Raw genomic sequence first — 20277 nt, 5'->3', positions numbered from 1 at the left:
TCTTTAGCGCTGTGTGGTGCTGCGGTTTTTGAAGTTCCCCCCAAATCAGAATAAGGTAAGATTCAAGATGTACTGTCGATAAAAGCTCTCAGGTAAGCTGATAATCAAGTCCCAGGAGACACAGGAAACCTGTGGAAGAACTGTGAGTGATAGGAGTAAGAACAAGGGGATGTTTTGAAATGTGCCTGTGTTTCAGGAGTTTTAGCAACAGGGGGAAATTTGAGGTGGCCTTACGTAACTAAGATTATGTGACTACTGATACCAAGGCCTTTGTGCAGGACAGGTTGTAAGACTGCAATGTGTAGAAGGTGCAGCTTTCTGTAAGGATAGCTGTGGCAACAGAGAAGGCGTTAATGTTGCATATCAACGGGCGAGAGTGCAGCGATGCTGAGGAAGAAATGTCAGGTTTACTGACTGTTGCTGGGTGGGATGGAATAGCAGTAGTACGGGACTGGTGTGGAGGTAACGGTCTGCTGTTGACTTGACTGTTCAGTAGCTGAAAAGCCGTGGAATTTGGACAAAGATATGAAATATTCACAAAATAGCCTTCGTCATTGAGTGATTTTAGTGTCTTGTCTGTTGCAAAAAGGACGTGGCTGGACATACTCTGCCAGTTTCTTGCACGGTGGCAGAAGGTTTTTCTGCTTGGGAAGGAACTGAAGTGAGTTACCTTAAATTTGCTTTAACAGGGATAACAAATGATCAAGATTCAAAGGTGGAGGCTAAAAGGGAAGTGTCCACACGGTGCTGCAAGGGGGGGAAAAAAAAAAAAAGAGCACAAGAGACAGGAGGTTCGAGTTCAGCCATTTCCTCAACCTCCTGAGTAGCCTTCAGGGTGTGCTACCTGAGATAGACAGGATGGCTTGGGTTACAGACGCTTCTGAACCACAGCTTTGTAAGGTCCAGTGGCAGACTTGTTTTGATAAGGAAATATAAAAAGCATTATGGCTATGCTGAGAGCTGGGGAGAGGGAGTGCTTAATTTTAGGAAAAAAGAAACAAGGATAAATGTCAAGTACACTTGTAGGAAGGGCTTCTGCTTAGATCAGGGAGATGAATGCACGATGCATTCAGTTCAATGAGGGACAAAAGAAGTTTCTCAAGTAGATAAAGCAGAGGAAGGTTAAACCCATGAACAGTGCATGTATGAGTTATTTGATGGCCTTTCTGCTACTATTTTACTTGCAAAAAAGTCTGGTAAAACTAAAGTGTGGTTCAAGTAAGTTTTTGATCTGCTCATAGTGGCAAGATTTTAAAAAAGCATCCTGTGCTTCTGTAGTAGTCCAAGATAATAATGTTCAGAGTTTTTATGAGAACAGGGAAGAACCCAGGGGATTGGAAGAAAGGAAAACAGTGCCTATCTCAAATTCTTAATATAGCAGGGGAGAATTAGACCACAAGTTTAAGTAAAAAGTCAGCCTGTTGCCATTTAATGAAGAAAACAAAACAGAGTACCAGCTTCCCCCCCCCCCCCCTTTTTTTTTTTTAAAGTCCAAAGAGGTTGTTGCATAGTAATTGTTTTTAAAAAGTTGACAAAGTGTGACGAAGTTGCAAAGGAAGTCAGGAAGTGACTTTTCACAGTTACCCACCACAGTGTTGAAGCTGATAATACTTCTGTGGCCTGCTTTGGCGCACATATGATTTTTTTGGATTAGGATAGTGAAACACAAGAAAAAAATCTCCTGGGTGTGGTGTTCTGTTACTATTTGAATGCTGCTCAGGTTCTTGAATATTTTTTCCCCTTGCATAGTAATATTTATAAACTTGCTCAGAATCCTACCAAGCATAGAGACAGATCACAGCCAGTATTCTTGCAGGCTGTAGCTGATGAAGAACCATTTGCTTTTTAGAAACTGTTGGCAAAAATTCCAGTCAGAGTTGCCCCAGACAGACGCTCTTCTTACTATTGTGACAGCAAAAAGGCTATTTGTGGGTGCACACGGTGGTGGAGTGTACCTCTGAACGTGTTTTAAACACTCTCTTGAATTCACACTCCGGATTGATAAATGCATCCTACCAGATCAAACTCCCCTCGTTAATGTAGAAGTGTTACATTTTGAGGACAGCTGGCCCAGCGTTTTGCATTTGCCTCATATTGTGATTGTGTGAACTTTGTGATACGCAATTCCTTTTGGTTTTGCCCTTTAAGTAGAAGATTAAGTAATTTGAATATGTTTAATTATTATGGTGATTTTGTGTGTTTTTTTTTTTTTTTAAAAAAAAAGGATCAGTTTTTCTTGGAACAGAATGGAAGACTAAATATTTTATCTTCAAATCGGTAAACAAGACCTGAACTATGAGAGTTTTTGGACAAACTCGGATGTAGCAACATGACAGCTGTAGAGGATAAAATGTTTCTTAGGTATAATCTGTATTCCTGACTAGTGCAAGATGAGTTAGGATACCGAGTGTTATGTGTCTGTGCATGATGCAGCTCATCTGGTGTAAAGCAAGAAGCAGCTGAAGCAAAATATTTTCTAGTAAGATGCGTACTGAAATTCAGATGTGGACAAATAGGTCAGTGTCTTATGTGTAACTCTTTTGGAAAAGATAAAGTCTGGGCACTGCTTTGTATTTTTACTGTTCGGTTATGAATTTGGGACTAGGTAATTTAGTAGTGAACAAGGTGGTGTTATTGCAAATTGTAATCTTAGTGCTACAATTCAGTGTTTTAATGAAAAATACTCATAATCAATAATCACTCTTGAATTTCTTGTGGAACATCAAGCATCAGGACTCATGGAATGATTTTAATTGCATATTGCCAGTTTTAGTATATGAGTCTTCTGCATGAAGTAATTTTTTGCCTTTTCATTGTGTGGAACCTATTTGATGAGTTTTAGTGTTTTACTAAGTGAGGTGGCAGCTTTGCATCTTAGTGTTTTTTGATGTTGAAAGGTGATGCTTCAGTGGTCTGCTAGTTGTTTTTTTGTTTAGAGCAGCTCAAATTTACTTGCTCTTAAAAGGTGAGTAAATCATGAACTTGATTTGTAATTTTGAAGTTGTATTGATCTTTTGAAGTGGCGAGTCCTTCCTTGTAGTAGTAGTAGTACCACTAGTAAATGTCCTGATTTTCCGAAATGCTTATTTCCCAATATGTGTGTGTATACACATAAATATGTATAAATAAATAAATAACCCACCCCCCCCCCCCCCCAAAACCCAAGCCTTTGGGTACTGTGTACATCAGCAAACCAGGTCAGAATAACCTGTAAGTGGGGGCGAATTAGCTGAGATTTGTTATGGTATGAGATGATGTAATATTCCTTCTCACCATTCAGAATTTTAAGTTAAAGAAAAGGTTATGTTGTCAGTAAGGGGGCAGAAATCTGTGTATGAATTGTAGCGTTTGCTATAGTATGTGCTCAGAATTGCTTTCCCATTTCATCAGGTGAGGAAGATACTGTAATTATTGGTGTTTTAAATTGCTGGAGGGTTTCTCCTCTGCAAAGCAACTTCTTCCCCAGGCTAGGACAAACGGAAGGCAAGGGGAGATGGGTAACAGCATGTTTGCAGCCTGCTCAGGGGGAGAGCAGAGGGGTGGGGAGCAGGGATGTCCCCCGTGGTGGTCCCCTCTGCCTCCTGGCCAGGAGAAGTGAAAGGTGCTGGCTGCTGGCAGCCCTCTGATGGATCTTGGTGTGTTCAGCACTTGCCACGGGGGCACTGGCCACCTGGGAAGTGCAGATTGAGCCATGCTGCTGTAAAAGATCCTTTTGCATACCTGTGTGGGTGGCCTGCTTGCACATCTTGTTGCCTGTTAATTTTTTTTTTCTTAAATATGCTTCTTCAGACCACATGATTGCACTTGACAAAGTTATTCAGGCATCATAGTGTGTGTTTTGTTCTAAGGCTCAAGTAGTGGAAGATTGCCTGTTGTGAAGAGACTCTAAGCTTGTTTTGGCTCTCTTAAAAGGATTCAGGGAGAGCTGTTCTGAGAAACAACTCCAGGTACAACATGCCAGGCATTCTAAAGAACAAGTGCTGTCCTGACCTTTATAGAATGATGGAAATTCTGTGTAAGTGCTTTGGGAAAATTGTGTTTTTCCTACTTGCTGCCAAGGACTGGGTTTTTGGGTCAGTGCTTTGTATACCAAGGTAACGGTATGTAGTACTGTATGTTAATGAAGTAAGCATGTAGTAATGTATATTGCTGTAGTAACTTTACTTTCCGTACACCATTATTGGGTATTGAAGTATTGTGTATTGCTGCTTCAGTCTGGAAAACAAATCCTGCTAGATGAAGAATACTAAACCTGGTATGTAATCTTAGCAGACCCGTGTTACAGTAACACACTAATCTTTCTTAGTGGTACACAAGTTGTGTAAGTTTGTTAGGTAACAAACCCTTTTGGTGAAAAAAAAAATACTTGCCTATTGTGATGGTATTATAAAACAAAGTTAGTAAGATTGTCTGGTTAGTGACAATCTCCTTTTACCTATAAACGGTTTTAATTTATGTTAGATGTGGTCCTTCCTCCTTTCTCTAGACTTTTGTCATTATCTGGGTGTTGTCGTCCTAGCATTTTATTTTCTCTTACTCTGCTCTGTTTTTTGGTTTTTGTTTTGGTTTTTTTTTTTTTTTTTCCTCCTGCTTGTGGTGTTTTTCCTGTCTGATTTTCTAACTTGGACATGAGTGTTGCACTTTCTCTTCCTCCACTGTTACTTAATCCCAAGAGTAAATCTATATGGTTCAGAGCTTTACATCTTACAGTGGTAGGCAGGGTAGTGCTTTTCCAGAAAAGCTTTGTGTTACACAGGGACACAGGAGCTTGGAGATTGTTTGTCTTAATAAAATACTGTGCAGAGAACCAGAGTGTGCTAGAGTGCTGGGAATGGGATAATACTGTTGTAAAGCTGCTCTGCTACCTCTCATGAGCAGAAGTCTGTCAAAGTCAGACTGCGCTAGTGTTACTGTCCTGCTTCCAGTACTCATCCAGCTTTGTTTCTTTCTAGCTTGGCATTTTTGTCTTCTAGAACAACTTCAGTGGTCCCTTATAGATGCATAACAGAATTAATGGAAGATAAGATTCTAATAAGATTTTTCATTGTCTGGGGCAGGATGTGGGGCGGGTGGCAAATTCTGTACTTGTTCATGCAGAGGTTTGCGATGTGGTTCAGTCTTTGCGGCTGCTCTCTTCCAAATCTCCAAGCGATGTTCTGTAACACTCCGAGCCTCTCCTGCGCGTAACCTGTTTGGTACGAAGGCATGTTGTGCATCTCTCTTGACTATTGTAGTTCTTTGAGCTGTTTTAGGAGTAATGGTAAAAGATGGTAGATCTTGAGTAACCTCCCCCTCTTCCACCTTCTTCATTGTCTCTGTCCTTTTTCCCCTGAAACTTAATAAGAATTGTCTCTCCTGACCGTTTTCCCGTTTATCCCAGCCTTTCAGGCAGCAGTAGGGAGACAAGTGTCGCGCATTTCATGTGTCCGTTTAATTTCAGCGTGCAGTGACCAACCAAACTCAGTAGAGGAATTGAGCTACTTTGCTACATCATTGAGTAGCAGGTATATGTATGCCTGAGTGTTATCATTATTTCATAGTTAAATTATCATGTTTCTGTCTTCCAGACTTCAGAGGAAATACTACACCATCTGCAAAACATTGTAGACTTTGGAAAACATGTCATGAAGCAGTTCTTCGGCGAGAACTATGTTCACCATGGGGTAAATATTTTACTCTTAAAATAAATGGCTTATGCATTGCAAACACTGAAATGTTTTGGGGAACACTGAATGCCAGCAAAAGGGGCTAATAGGGTTTGCAGATCTTCCCAAGCAAGATACACAGACAGAGACACAGGAGGCATTTGGATCAGAACGAGGATCCTGCTCTGTGCTGATGAGGTGATTAGATTGTACTCAGTGATTTGAGCTATTTCAAGTTATTAATGAAAAGAGTGGTCATTTCTTTGCCTTGCATAAGGCCAGAAGTGTGTGAGAGGGAGGTTTTTAGCCTAGCTGCAAAACAAGGGGAGAAAGCTGGTTCATGTAAATTGTCTACATTTTTGTGCAGTCAGAGGCAACCTTTTTCCTTGCTACTCACTCTGTTCTTCAGGGCAGCCAGGTCTCGTTAACAGGTACCTGAGTGGAAAAGTTACAACTTCTCTTGGAACTTGTTACACAATTGTGCCTTGGAAGGGCGAGATGTGAGACATGGGATGGGATGAAATGGGACTTTTTCACTTGTAAAAAGGACAAAATGATGCAGGTTTCTTCATGATATTGAACTTTCACCGCAAATACTTTTTTATGCGTTTATTTATATTAGTTCTTGGTTTTCATAGTGGAGTAAATACTGCATATAATCGCAGGTACAGGTCTTCATATAGACAGTTAATCAGAAGGAGAAGCTGCTGACTATAGTGTACTGTTGTTAATATCCACGGAACTTCAGTATTCCATTTTAAGACCTCCAAACTGGATATTTTAGTGTTGAAATACATTTTTTCTTTTCTTTATTTTAATAGGAAATTATTCAACTGCCTTTAGACTTCGTAAGACAGCTCTGTTTAAAAATTCAGCCAGAGAGGCCAGGTAAGTGCCGGGGTAGAATTAGAAAGGGGGTCTTCCTCAAGCTGTAAAGCATTTTGCTTTGTTGTAAAGTAAAAAAGCATCATACCTCCGAATATGAGGAAACTTTTTTACTTGGACAATGACAAGTTGAAAATTTGTTGTGAAAAAATCATTGTGTCCTAGAATTAAAAGTTGCATCTGATAACAGTTTCATCAAACTGGGGGAAGGCATCCTCTGTAAGCCTCTGTGTGTGTTAATTCTTGAACAAGCCTGAAGTCAGGGAAGGAGGTGGAAGATGTGACCTGAAATAATTGTTTCAATTCCATCGGTTCCTTCTCCTGGACTGGCAGGAGAGCTTTGGAAGGAAGATAGTTTCAGAAACTCCACGCTAAATTGCTTGTTTTCAATATTAGTATTTCACTTGAGGCTAAGCATCTCACGTGAGTTACAGCACTCGAGCGCTGTGCAACTTCACACTCTCGTTCCTGATAGCTGGATGTGCCTCACTGCAAAGGGTTGCAGTCTCACAGGCTGTGCTCCCTTTGAAGTGTAACGAGCATCTCTGGGATATGAGGCTGTGCTTGATTACTCCCAACTCCTACACGGTGCTTTTGGGGTCCCTATCCAGAGGTGAAGTGCAAGTGTGCTTTTCTAGTCCCCTGACCGTGGGGGATTGAAGGAGATCAGTGTGCAAAGTAAGGGTGCGCTCACCTTGTGAAACCTTCTGGAACATGCTGTGAGACCTGGAAGCCTGGCAATCTCCGATGCGTTCGGTGTGAAGTGCTACAGAATTTGGTGTCGTCATTCTTAGTCAGCAGCACTTGGGTGCATTGTTCTCTGTGTGTGGCTGGCGGGAAGTACAGTCAGGTGGAACCTCTAAAATGGGCAAGGAGAAGGTATCCCTCATTGGTGTGTTCATCTTACGTTCTCAGACGTTCTTGAGAACAGCCAGAAACTCCTGCTTTAGCAAAGTTCCTTGAAGAAAAATGTGGCATGAAATCAAAGTACTGTAGCCAGTACTTTGATGCCTTTGATCCAGGAAAAAATGGAATTAATTTACATATAGTGAGCACAGGATACTCCATTGCTGACTTGACCTCAACTTTTTGAGAAACAATTCCATAGTACCAGAAACCAGCCAGGCAAGTTGATCATACTCTGGCAGAAGTGAATGATAGAATTTGGTTTTATTTCTTAAATTTTGCGTGTCCACATCTCCTGGGGTTTCTTTAGACAAAGAAATGTGGTTCTGAGGAGCTGTCCAAGTGCTTTACAACAGCAAATCTTGCTTTTTAACAGGATTAAAAAAAAAACAAACCCACAAACCTTGAGGAAAGAATTTCCTGTACTACTACCTTTCACATAAGCCTGTCTAACTTAGGAAGGTACTTCTCTAATACTCCAGATTTCTGGGTCTTCTGATTTGTCAAGTGGCTTTCAGCTGAATGTGGATGTGCTTTTGCTTTAAATTTAGAAAAAGAAAACAAACCCCAGCATTTTGGTGGTAAAAGAAGGTTTCTTCTTGCCCATCCTAGTGAAGTACAGCTTGTAATAGCAGGCTGATGCCTATGAGGCTTCAGTTTCTGAGATATATTTTTTTTTTTCTATTGCAGTGTATTTTTCAGAATGGTCATTTTTCTTGGCAAAGGAAACTATAACAGAACCCATGTATTCTGTCTGTCTCTTTAGTAACAGGTATTTGAAAATCTAGGAGTGTATGTTCTTGTTAAATTTGAATTAAAATTTCGCAGACCTTTCTCTGTCCCAAAGGATGCGTGTGGAGGGAGGTTATTTAAAGGCTTTTTCTACAAAAAGCCTCTTAATCTTAGTTTGAAACAGTTTTGCTACTTCATTTCTTCTTGGGATTGTTAATCTGGACTATATTAAAAAAACACTGATTTTAAAAGGGTGGTCTCTCTTAGCAGAGGAAATTCTTCTTCTGAGTTGTGAGCTTGTGAGGAAGGGGAAGGTAACTTTTGTTCCTTTTGTGTGTGTGGGGGTTGGTTTTTTTTTTTTTTTTTACCTATTTATTATTTTGATGTGAACACTGGAATGGCTAGGATGAGACTAGACTAAGGAGCTGAGCAAAGCCACCTGCAGGTTCTGTTCAGGTTTACACTTTCTCCTGAGCTTCTGAGCAGTTTGATATTCTTGCCAGTTTTCAGATTCCTACTGACTAGGCTGAGAGATGGTAGTCCATGCAGTTTTCATAAGCAAACATGAGATCACGTCTTGGAATACAGTAGTAAGTCTCTTTACCCATTGTTGGCCGACTGAACATGCTCCCTTGCTGTTTCAGGCCTCGCTGAGATGTTTCTTGGGATGAGCTGGGAGCCGGCCATTCAGAGCAGCTCTTGAGACACTCTGTTGAGACCCTCCATGTGCCGCTGGCACTGCTGGGGAAACAGAGAACAGGCGGCGGTAATGGGGAGGGCAAACTCATGCAAGTGCATAATTAGCTAAAGCCTGCTAAACCGTGTCCTGTCTTTCTGAGTTGGTTCCCGCACCCCTATCCGGCGAACGAGATAAAACCAGAGCCAAAGAAACCTCCACTCACCTAATTTTCTGGTTTGTGTTGGGTTGTCTTGTTTTCCCCAGAGTCTCGCTGTGATAAAGATATGGATACTCTTAGTGGTTATGCAATGTGCCTTCCGAATCTCACCCGGCTGCAGACCTACCGATTTGTGGAACACCGGCCCATCCTCTGCATAGAGATAAAGGTACGAACGGGAGGAGATCCTTCTGGGGGTTGTGCTTCCATTTTTAAAGTACATTCTGACCAGAGCAGTTTCAAAGGAATGCAGGAGTGGGATAAGGCGTTGCTCACCGCTTTCACTGTGACCCGTTAGGATAAAATATCACCCTCCCTCTTCCAATTCCTGATCTTTCAAAACTTGGGAAATTCCCAGGCATTACTAGGCTTTCTTGTAGACCACCTGAGTGGTCCTTATTTCTTAAGTGAAGACTCTAAAATAATTTGGAATAATATACATCTTTTAAATGTTGGGTGTTGACTTTTAAAAAATATTATTTATTTTCCTTTAACTGGGAAGATTTGCATATTGTGTGCCCGTATGTTTCTATAAAGAAATAAGTTTGTATTTAGAATAATTTGTTTGTTTGTTTGTTTTAGCCAAAGTGTGGCTTCATTCCTTTTTCCAGCCATGTTTCACAGGAGATAAAGCACAAGGTGTGTCGCTACTGTATGCATCAGCATCTAAAGGTAACTCTTTTTAAGCCATCCTGCTTTCCATTGACTGTACTGTGCTTTATTTGCTATTCCAGTCTTGCTTTCCTGTTGAAACTTGCTTAAATCTTCCATATGACTAAAGATAGTAGGTGGATACACATCTGCATTGCTGGGTGTGAATCTCTTTAGTGAGAGATGGAACAAGTTCTGTGGGAAGCTGGAAGCAAACAAATACAATATTACTCTTTGAGGACTACTAACACTATTATCATAGGACCATAGGCTGGTTTAGGCTGGAAGGGACCTCAAAGATCACCCGGTCCCCTCCCCCCCCCAGCCCAGGCTGCTCCCAGCCCCATCCAGCCTGGCCTTGGGCACTGCCAGGGATGGGGCACATTGACTGGGTGAACTCTGGTTTTAAATTTCCTTTCAAGTACAGCTCACCAAATGCGTGGTGGCATTCTTGTAACTTACACCAGCACGTAACGCACACCCGACTCATTTGAGTAACATCCATTATGTGTCTGAAATGGTGTAACTGTGCCTTACTGTAATTGAATGCAACCTTTCTCCACACTTTCCATTTGTGAATGTGATTTGAGTGACTTGAGCTAAATATGACCGGGAAGACCCATAGGAGTCTCTTTTTGAAATTTTACATTCAAAGGGTTTTAAATGTCACGGGACTTCTGAGGACAGGATGTTAGTGCCACACACCTGACTGTTAAATTAACTGAGAGTAGTTATTTCAGAAAGAGTGATTAACACAGCCGTGTGGGTTTTCAACAGGTAGCCAACGGAAAATGGAAGCGACCAAGTAAATACTGCCCGCTGGATCTCTTCTCAGGGTAAGGAAGCATGTAACAAATCTGTCTTTTTTTGCCAAAAAGATCTGTGTTAAAGAGGTCTTTCTCAGATTACTTTGACATTTATTATATTATTATTTAATTAACTATTAAGGATGATCAATGCCTGCTTGTCGGACTTTGACAGTGAATATTTCTGGTGCTGTGTACCTCTTTGCACCTATTTCAGGAATCAGAGTTGCTTATTAATGTACCGGTGCCTTTCACTGCATAACATGAAACCTAAGAGCTGTTTAGGTTACTCAGATTTGAAGTTCTAATTGCTGATAGTTACTTTGTCTTTGCAGAGACTTCAGCATGTGTAACATGCTTAATGGGTGTCCAGCTCTGATTCCAGGCTTGGTATAAACATCTAAAGGTTATGATAAAGCATTCTTGGATTTATATATATATATATTTTTTTTTTCCCCCCTAGAAATAAACAGAGAATGCACTTTGCTTTGAAAAGCTTATTACAGGAGGCACAGAACAACTTGAAAATATTTAAGGTAAACAATCAAATCTCTCTGCTTGCTTTTTTTGCCTTGGCTTTCAAACAATTTGACTTCAGCATCTGAACAGTCAAGATCCTACTTCAAACCTACAAATCGGCATCATCACTATTGGATCCCACCATGAGAAGAAAACAGGAAAATTCTTAGTTAGATTTCAAGTTAGGACAAGTAAGTAATTAATTTCCAGAACTAATTAGTCTGAAAGGATTGCCAAGGAACAACTAATAGAAAAAGACTTTTAAAGATGGCCAGAGTTTTAAAATGTTATGTGCTTCTTCAGGAGGAAGAAGATAGAGAAGTTTGCACGTTGTTGCAAATATTTTTTTTAAATTACTGTTACATGATTCATGCAGGCCAAATGCACAGCATGCCTCACTGAGGAAGTAAAAAGTTACCTTTTCTGTGACATTAATGTAGGAAAACTATAAAGTAGTAACTGATGGCTTATGCAGGTTTTCAGGTTTCTTGGAAATCAGATTCTTTACAGGTTTTTTCCAGTATAAAATGAACTATTTGAATTAAACTTGTATGAACTATCCTATTTTTTCTATTAGTGCAGGTAGCTATCGCACCTTTTCTGTCCATTTTTATAGCCCTCCCTTTTCCCATCTGGCTTTTAACAGAAGGTTGTTTCATATGGAGCTTTTTCACTATTGACTTCCAGAAAGAAGCGATAGGAAAACGTGCTAAGTATCAGCTCACTGTTACTGTTCTGGTTACTTTTACAGTTGATTTAATTGGGAAAGTAGCACTTGATTTAAGCGGGCTTTTGGGTCCTAATTCATCAGATACCACAGGTAATAACCTTTGAAACTTAAGAGAGCAAATTTGTAAGCGATTTGGAATGTATTTGTATGCAGGCTGTTAAGCTAACAACACTTCTCTGTGCTACGTGTCTTAAAATATTACATCTGATGCTTTGATTAACTAAGTATGAATAACTGGATTTGACGAAGTGCCTAAACTTCTTTATCTCATTTGCAGAATGGGGAACTAATTTATGGCTGTAAAGATGACCAGGACTCTGTCTCTGACTGGAATGAACTTGCTCGTCACTTAAAACCTTTCTTTTTTCCTTCCAATGGGTTGGTCAGTGGACCACACTGTACAAGGACAATTGTTAAAGAACTAATCCATGTTATAACTATGACGCTACTAAGTAGTACTGATGCCTGCAGGGCAGGTGATATGAAGACAGTTCCCATTTCACAAGGAAGAAGCTACTGTGAAGCAAGTGCTTTCAATAAGGAGCTAGTAAGAAATGGTAAGAAATAATGTCTTGACCGTTGTCAGCAATTTACTGTTACCATCTAACGAGTCAGATCTTTCCCTCTCATTTGCTGTTTAATACCAGTGTGAAAAGAAACTGGAGTTTTAGTGACATTTAGAAAATGAGTTCTGAGCTGTGTAACTGCTAGATAACAGGTTTTAATATGACCTTGTCATGAGCACTTGTAGCACTGTACCTAATGAAGGGATAAAAACAAATTCAGAAGGTAGTAGAGGAAAAATGGAAGAAAATGCCAGTTGGAGCCAATAACCATCACAGGTATTTCGAGTGAGTAGGGCATTTTTGTGTTGTATGTGATGAAGTTTGGCTACTTTTGGTTGGTTTGTTACATGACACCCGTTTCTTGCCTTTCCCTGTGCCTCCTGTCAGCCCTCACCAGCTAGGGCATGGCTTGTTTTCTTTTCCTCTACAACTCTTCCCCTTGCAAAGAGAAAGGTACAAATACTGGAGGGAAGAGGAAAGGGAAGTAAGAATTGGAAAACTGTAAAAAATGTTAATTTCTCAGTGTGTAAGTTTTGTAAAGCTTTAATAATTCAACATGCTGCTAGTTACCCTAATTACTCAAACAGCGTGATTCTTCCTCTGCTTTTGAGGAAGATGTTTTGCATTGCTCATTGGTTTTGTTGTGTTGGAGAAAGAGCTGTCTTACAGAAATGAGAGTAAATACAAATCTCTTCATACTATTAAAGAGACCCAATATCTGAAATGCTAAATTATGTTCTGTCAGCAGTTCACACTGTTGAAAGTGAATTTGTGGTGGCTTCAAATTAATCTAAAAAATTTCTCTTGCAGACTCAAACATATAGATTGCAACGGAAGTGTGTATTTTTTGGTGGTTTATTTTTTTGAGTAATTTGTAGAGTTGTATACCAGGTATTTTATTCTGCAGTCAAGTATGTGCTGTATAAGCGTGCAGGTTAGTACATGCACATTAGCATTTGGAAACTGAAGTGTGCGGGGGTGTGTCCCCCCTCCCTGTGATGGGTCTAAAGAGTATCTGGGATTTGCTTTGTGAACAAGCACATATCGTGGCAAAATGGAGCAAAGATGACACTCATGTCTCCTTATTTGAAAATACATTTTCTTCTAGGTAAACATAAATTGGAAAGCTCTGGCTTACCGAGGGGTTGTCTCCTTTATAAAACCCTCCAGGCTCAGATGCTTGACATGCTGGATATTGAAGGACTCTATCCTTTGTACAGTAGAGTTGAACAGTACTTAGAGGAATCTCCTGAGGAGAGGTAAGACTTGATGGCTTTTCTTTTCAGTTCTGATTAAGTTGATATGCAGAGAAGACTGGCTGTGTGCAAACACTCTCTCTTGTTGTGTTGTATGCAACCTTCCTTCATGGCATTGCATGTTCTGGATTTCTAAACTTGAAATGCCAGATAACATAGAAGATGAGTTTTGTTATTAAAAGTTTGCATGTTAGTCACTTTGGCCTGAATTTTCAAGTTATGATTGTGGGAAGTTCATAACAGGGTAAAAGAGGAGAATGCCCCGGTCCTTAGTAGTGGAGGTAGTGTATTTGAGAAAGATACAGTAAAATGGATGGTTGGTTTCTCCTGCTTTCGGTACCTGCAGAGCTAGGACTTTGCCTGCAGTAGTAGCAATGGTTTTACAGTCGCTCTGGAGCCTGTGTTGGCCAGCCTGCAAACTGCCCTTCACAACCCTGAATCTGATGCTCAGCAGCAGTCCAGCCTGTGCCTGCAGGACCTTACGCAGAAGGTGTGGACCTGCTGTTGCCCACCCTGCCCTCCTTGCATGATGAGAGCAGCTCCACGTGCCAGCCAGTACCCCCTCCACAAGTGATCAAATGGTACTTGAGGCACAAGAATCTTTATCTTACGGTGTTTCTTGCCTGGTGAAGAAATACCGGGCATTGCGAGCTGCTACGGTTGTTCTCAAATAAAGCCTTATTAATTGTAATAATAATTGCTGTAAAAAGCCTTGCCTAGAGGCTTGGGTCGTGGCGCTGCAGCGGCAGTTCCGGCGCTGCTCACACGGGGGCGCTGTGGCCCCGCGCGCCGCTGCTCGCGCTCCCCCGCCCCGCGTGCGGGGCTGCACGGTCCGTGATTTGAAAGCCCCTTCCGCGGGTGCGGAGTTCCATAGGGCTTCTGGGAGCTCCCGCAAACTGCTGGAAACTTTGACACTTACCCACTTCTGCAAAAATACTTTTCTGGTAGTGCTACACGGGTGGCAGTGGATTAAGAATGATTAATCTTTTAAAAAAACCCAACAAACAAACCCCAAACCAAGCCCCCAAACAAACCCACATCCTAAGCAGCAGCAAATCTTGAGCGATGTGAGAAGAGCAGGGTCTGGTCGTGCTGTCAGAGCTCCGTGTTTTAACCTGTTGCCATGTTTATTGGTGTTACTGTTGGTTTGTTCTAATCTGAGTGTTGCTGAAGAAGGATCTCACTGAAAACCAGTAAATCATCTTAGCTGTCTGTAAATCTTTTAAAATTTATTTAGAAGTACATTACAGATAGACGGACCTTACAATGAAGCATTTTATGAGAAGCTGCTAGATCTTTCAACTGAAGATGATGGGACAGTAGCATTTGCGTTAACAAAGGTACTTTTCCTCTGTGTGGTGGCGAAAGCTTATTTTGTCTGTCAATTTTAATAAACATCCGTCTCACTGACAGGGATGGATAGTGTGTCAGCACCACCTCTGGCTTGTCAGAGGTCTGTACGGTTGAAGTTCTTAATTGTGCCAGGGTGTATCTTTATAGCAGAAGCAGTTAAAACCAAAAACATTTAGCAACAGTTCTTGAGAGAGAGAAATTAAGCTGATTGTTGCCTTTCTAGAGAGGAAGTATTTCAATGAACCGGCACTGTTTTGGCCTTCAAGAAAAGTATTTGTAGCCAATAAACATGACTCTTACACAGGATACTGCAAAACCACTTGTTCATGCTAACCTCTTATTACAGAGAGAATTCCTAGCTCTTAAAGTACTAATATACTGAGCATACTAATGCCTTTAGTAAAGCATACTTTTCTTTATAAAAGGCAAATACACATACAAGAGAAAATTTGTGTTATTTTGACATTGTATAGGTGCAGCAGTACAGAATAGCGATGACTGCTAAAGACTGCTCCATCATGATTGCCCTTTCACCCTGTCTACAAGATGAATGGTAAGAGATACCTGCTTTGGGATGATTCCTGCTTTCCTAGAAATTGAAGATGTTTGCAGGGGTCAACTCAAGTAACTTTAAAAAAGGGGGGGGGGGGTTTGGGGAGGGGGTGGTGGCAAAGTATTTGGCTGTGAGCGAATTAGTGAGGTAGAGTTCTGATTGAAGATGTTTAGGACAAATGTCTGTTTCTGAAGAGTTTCAAGTTGATAGGAGGGCTTAAGGCTTTATATTTACTCCCTCCTTGAAGTTTCAATTGGCCGTTTGTAGTAGATATACATGGTTTTAACTAGGTACAATTTTTCTGCCTTGGTGTCCTCATAGGAGAGATTGTTCAAGATGAGTTGCCTCTAACTGCCTAATTGGAATAAAGACAAGGCAGTAATCAAGGTGACATCTTTCATTGTAAAGCAGGAGGCTTTGGCACAATATTACCCATTTTGACTTGCGTCAGCAATAATAGTCTGCTCTTCTGTAGGGGAGTTTGCTTTAGCAAAGCCTTGTTGGTTCTAGAGAATATTGTTTTTTGCATTTGCCCTGCAGTTCCTGATTAAAATGTTCATCATGGAGATGACTTGTGCAGTGGTTGGCTTAAGTCCTCCATCCTTCAGTACGCTTGGACACTAGTTCTGATGCTAAATTTGTATTACCTTAGGAGCTGCAGCGATTCTTTCTGCTTCTGCTCGTCAGTAAGGCTGTTGCTTTGTATGCACACCAACTAGAAACAGATTAGTTTTACTAAATACAAAGACACAGTAACTGAGGGTAGTGTTTTGACTTAGGCTGTGTGGAAGCCCAAAGGAAAATGACTGGAAGAGGAGCCGGCCAGTTCACTTTGACTGGTGAAGCTGGAGCTATAGTTTCCTAAATGCTGCATTAGCTGAGGTTTATTTTCTTAGGCTCCCATCAAAGTTCTTGGGATACACAAATGAAAACCGTTAGCTCAGATGTGCAATCTGGTTTTGTTTTCCAGCTCTGAGCAAAGACCTGTGGTACTAACATCCAAATCAAGATTCACCTTTTCTGTTTCTGTCCTGGACCTCGATCTAAAACCATACGAAAGCATTCCTCATCAGTACAAACTCGATGGCGAGATAGTAAACTATTATTTGAAGAATGTACAGGCCAAAGATGACCCAGTTATGCCCAGTCTCTTCAAGGAGAATGAAGACTGCACATTAGTTCTCCATAAAGTGTAACCGTTTCCTTAAAGTTATTTTTATTCAGACATGTTAGAAAGTGAAAGATTAATGGAATACAGTTACGGTGATTTTTTTTTTCTATTGTGTTCAGTGCATTTTTCAGCTGTGAATGTTTTTGCTTTAAGAAATGATTTCTAATTGGTATGCCTTTTCAAAGACATGGAATAGCACTAAAACACACATCTACTATAACCTTAATGAATGTATTTAATGTGACAGAACAGATAATGTGCCATATCTTGGAACTAGAGGACAGATCAAATGAATACTAAAAGTCTACTTCCTTAGAATTGAAAGAGCACAGAATTAAAGGTTTCCTGAAGTATTGCACTAACATAGAAGGCCTAATAACTAACAAGAGAATTGCCTTGGAGCTTGTGCTTTGAGTCTCACTCGTACCTGCTAGAAGAGGGGGTGCTCTGACACAACCTAATAGAAAACTTTAGCATTAAGTCCACTGAAAAGAGAACTGAAGTGGCTACTCGAGTGTTACTGATGGATGAACTGCCAGGTTACTGCAGAACACTTGTAAGTACATGTGCATGAGTTTCAACACCAGACTGCCTCCAGAAGTTTTGTGATCATGCTGTATCTACCTAAAGCTTCTGAGACTAAGTTAAAAGGGTTAAAGGTAAGCATCTTTGAGTTTTATGTGCTAGCTGGGGTTAACTTGTCTGACATACTGGTCTTTTATTTTCTATACATTATATGCTGCTATTGAAGGTGAAACCACAGCTCACTTTTACCTAATTTAAACTGAGCTATAATAATAATCTGAGTTTTACAGATTATTTCAGGTCTTTCAGGTTGTCAGATGTTGGCATTATTTCACTGGTAGCCCACATACTGCGTAGCACGAGCAGCTGCTTTCAGGCTTGTTCTTTTTAAGTGACACAGAAAAAGATGACAGCGTCTGATTTTCTGTTCTGAAGCTGGGGGGTCACTTCCTCATGATGAGTGCTGGAGCTAAGCTTAGCTCACTTCAGCATTGGCATTCACTTCAGCATTCACATTCAGATGGCTTTACTTCGTAAACTGGTATGTGCAGCTGAAGTCTTCTGAGTAAAACCCATCCTCAGGGAAGATCCTGAGCGGACACTGAGGGTATGTTCAAAACTGAGGGCAGTACGACAAAAATCTACAGATGCTTTTCCCATGTGCTTGGGGATGGCACACGCTGAGGTGTGCAGCGTGCCGTTCAAGCTACGGGGAACTGCTGTTACCTGGACACAACGTCTGCTTGCTGGTAATGTTTTTCAAAATAATGTAGGTTAACATTTAGAAAATATATTTCTATTGGGATCCCAGTGTAATGTTTGAATTGTTCCATTTCACCTGAAATGTAAAAAGCAAACCCAGAAATGCTGTATCTTGGCACAACTCAAGGGAGAAGTATGAAATACTGAGTACCACCAGTACAGTCCCGCAGTACACTGCACACCAGTATGCCATCACACAGGAACGGAGCTTTGCTGTGGGCAGCGACAGTGTCAGCAGCCCCTTGTGTGCAGCCTCCAGGTGACAGTGCTGTTCTGGAACAGGGCTGTGGGCTGCTCACCCGAATGTGATACTGCAACAGTGCAATAAGCTGGTAGTTGACGGTGGCAATAACCCTCCTTTCCAAAGAAAACCTGGGGGGGGAGAGGAGAGCTCTTTTTAAATCCAGAACTCTTCCAACTGTTAAGACAAGGGGAGTAAGGACAGACTATCCACAGCTGGAAATTTTTCAGGTTCCTGTGCTGTAACTTAAGACACGCTTCATATGCGAACAGAAGCGTATGTGCTGGTTAAACAATTACAATTTCAAGCAAGAAGGAGCTAAAGATGAAATAAACTAAAGGTTATGCAAAACTAGCTAAACCAGTTGCATGTCAGTGGATAAAGTAGCAATGCATTTTGCCTGTCTACTGGATTTTAAACTTGAAATTCGTCTGCCTGATATCTAACAAGGTATTTTATGACAGAGTTGCTTTTTGTCAAAACTTAATCTCTGGCATTGCTCAGTTGTAGATTCTGACAGAAACCAATCTGGTCGGTCAGTTTTTCCTGGCCTACCAGAACAGTAGGAGACTATTTCAGTGATCAAATAGCAGATTATAAAAATTACAGTATTATATAATCAGACTGTCACTTTAGTTCTTGATCTCTCTACCTATTTCAACATTGCTATAAAAAAGTTTGTTGTAGCTGATAAATGGAGCAGGCAGTTTTACTGCTTGCGTGGTTACAGCAGCTACGGACTTGGAAGTCCCATTGATATTATTACTTGAGAGTCCCCGGTTGGTGGGTTTGGCCCCCTGAGTCCAGGAACAACCGTTCCTCCCTGCCAGGGCAGTACGTGACTGACTGACAGCGGCGTGGGTTTGGTTTGGAGAAGGTCGCTGGGTTGCAATAGCTAGCACAGAGCGGGAACTCTCTCGGAAAACGCTGAGAGCTCACAAATGAGGTAGTGGTACATGTGATGGAAGTGAAGGAAGATGACAAGACATCTGTCTAATCTGTTTTGTTTCTTCAGGGATGAATGTATGAAATGTGATCCTTTTGTAACCTGTTACCTACTAGAATTTCCCCCAGAAGTAGGAAATCGAAACACAGTACTGCAGTGAGCAGTAGTTAACTCGTCCATCTCTCTTCACAGAAGTGTAATGGTCCTTTCTTGTTAAGTTTAATGCTGTCCCTACTCAATGCTTACATTGTGGAAAAAAGTTACTTCACACAGTTCATGCCTTTTTTTTTTTTTTATATAGCATGTCTTTGAAACCTTCAGATTGTCTATTTCCATCCTAATTTAATGAGAAAGCTATTTAACTCTTTGTTCTAGGAGTCTCTTACTGTTCTGTTGTCATTTTAAAATCACTGTACTTTTACAGAGCTGTGAAATGAAATGGATTTTTATGGACTTGATTTTGACAGTGCATGATCTTTTAACACTTTCCAGGTATCTAGAAAATGTTAAGATGATAAACCACTCTGGTACATTAATGATTCAGAAAGATAAATTTATAATGAAATCACTCTGTACATGTAACTATTTTATTTGGCATTTTTGTATTTAAATGGCTGTATTTATTTTCATGTCATGACAATTTATATATAACGTGCCATAATTGTACAGATAGCATGTTTTATGATTATGGTTTCTAAATGGAAAATAACTTAATGTTTATATCCAATAAAATTATAGACTGTGTAACACAATATCTTAATTAAAACTACTTTTGAAATTGCTACCTGTTGTAAGTAACGCTGGTATTCATTTTTCTGAGCCAACCACTTTAATCAGATTGTCAATAGCTGCCTCGATCCCGAGGAGAAGCAGCATGCTTCGGAAGTGGCTGGGTGCATTTTCAATAGTTGCCATCTTCTGCTCCAGGCCTGCAAGAGAAACACGGCAGTGAGCTTTGTTTCCAAAGGGTTCCGCTGTTCCCGAAAGCGGTGTCAGCTGGGCGGGTTCGGATGGAGGAGGGAGACACTGGTTTTGTACAGGAGGTGAAGCTAAGGCTGAACTGGGATTTGTCGGGCTCTGCAGGATGTGTTCCCATGTTGTCCAAGACGTTGGGTGAAAACGGGGACAGGCATT

General features: G+C 40.8%; 2 protein-coding genes across 4 annotated transcripts in view; one reads left to right on the top strand and one right to left on the bottom strand.

The window, feature by feature from the left end:
- The window catches only part of IPPK (inositol-pentakisphosphate 2-kinase), a 61703-nt gene extending 41778 nt beyond the window's left edge, over nucleotides 1–19925 (top strand). For 2 of the 3 annotated variants that reach the window (XM_037383234.1, XM_037383235.1), the window contains exons 3-14: nucleotides 8–55; nucleotides 5568–5663; nucleotides 6467–6533; nucleotides 9112–9233; nucleotides 9647–9736; nucleotides 10493–10551; nucleotides 10985–11057; nucleotides 12048–12327; nucleotides 13445–13595; nucleotides 14830–14932; nucleotides 15419–15498; nucleotides 16469–16775. In XM_037383234.1, the coding sequence (XP_037239131.1) occupies nucleotides 5625–5663; nucleotides 6467–6533; nucleotides 9112–9233; nucleotides 9647–9736; nucleotides 10493–10551; nucleotides 10985–11057; nucleotides 12048–12327; nucleotides 13445–13595; nucleotides 14830–14932; nucleotides 15419–15498; nucleotides 16469–16694 (1290 nt within the window). In that variant the 5' untranslated portion in view covers nucleotides 8–55; nucleotides 5568–5624 and the 3' untranslated portion in view covers nucleotides 16695–16775. Of the gene's footprint in view, nucleotides 1–7; nucleotides 56–5567; nucleotides 5664–6466; nucleotides 6534–9111; nucleotides 9234–9646; nucleotides 9737–10492; nucleotides 10552–10984; nucleotides 11058–12047; nucleotides 12328–13444; nucleotides 13596–14829; nucleotides 14933–15418; nucleotides 15499–16468 lie in introns of all 3 variants that reach the window. The other variant, XM_037383233.1, reaches the window with a different exon arrangement.
- The window catches only part of LOC119146106 (centromere protein P), a 151497-nt gene continuing 150936 nt past the window's right edge, over nucleotides 19717–20277 (bottom strand). The window contains exon 9 of the mRNA XM_037383239.1: nucleotides 19717–20072. Within this exon, the coding sequence (XP_037239136.1) occupies nucleotides 19951–20072 (122 nt within the window). The 3' untranslated portion in view covers nucleotides 19717–19950. The remainder of the gene's footprint in view (nucleotides 20073–20277) is intronic.

This window comes from Falco rusticolus, chromosome 4 (assembly GCF_015220075.1).
Source record: "Falco rusticolus isolate bFalRus1 chromosome 4, bFalRus1.pri, whole genome shotgun sequence".
Taxonomy (NCBI): Eukaryota; Metazoa; Chordata; class Aves; order Falconiformes; family Falconidae; genus Falco; species Falco rusticolus.
The sequence above is the reverse complement of the archived record's forward strand: the minus strand, read 5'-3'. Positions and strand labels throughout refer to the sequence as shown.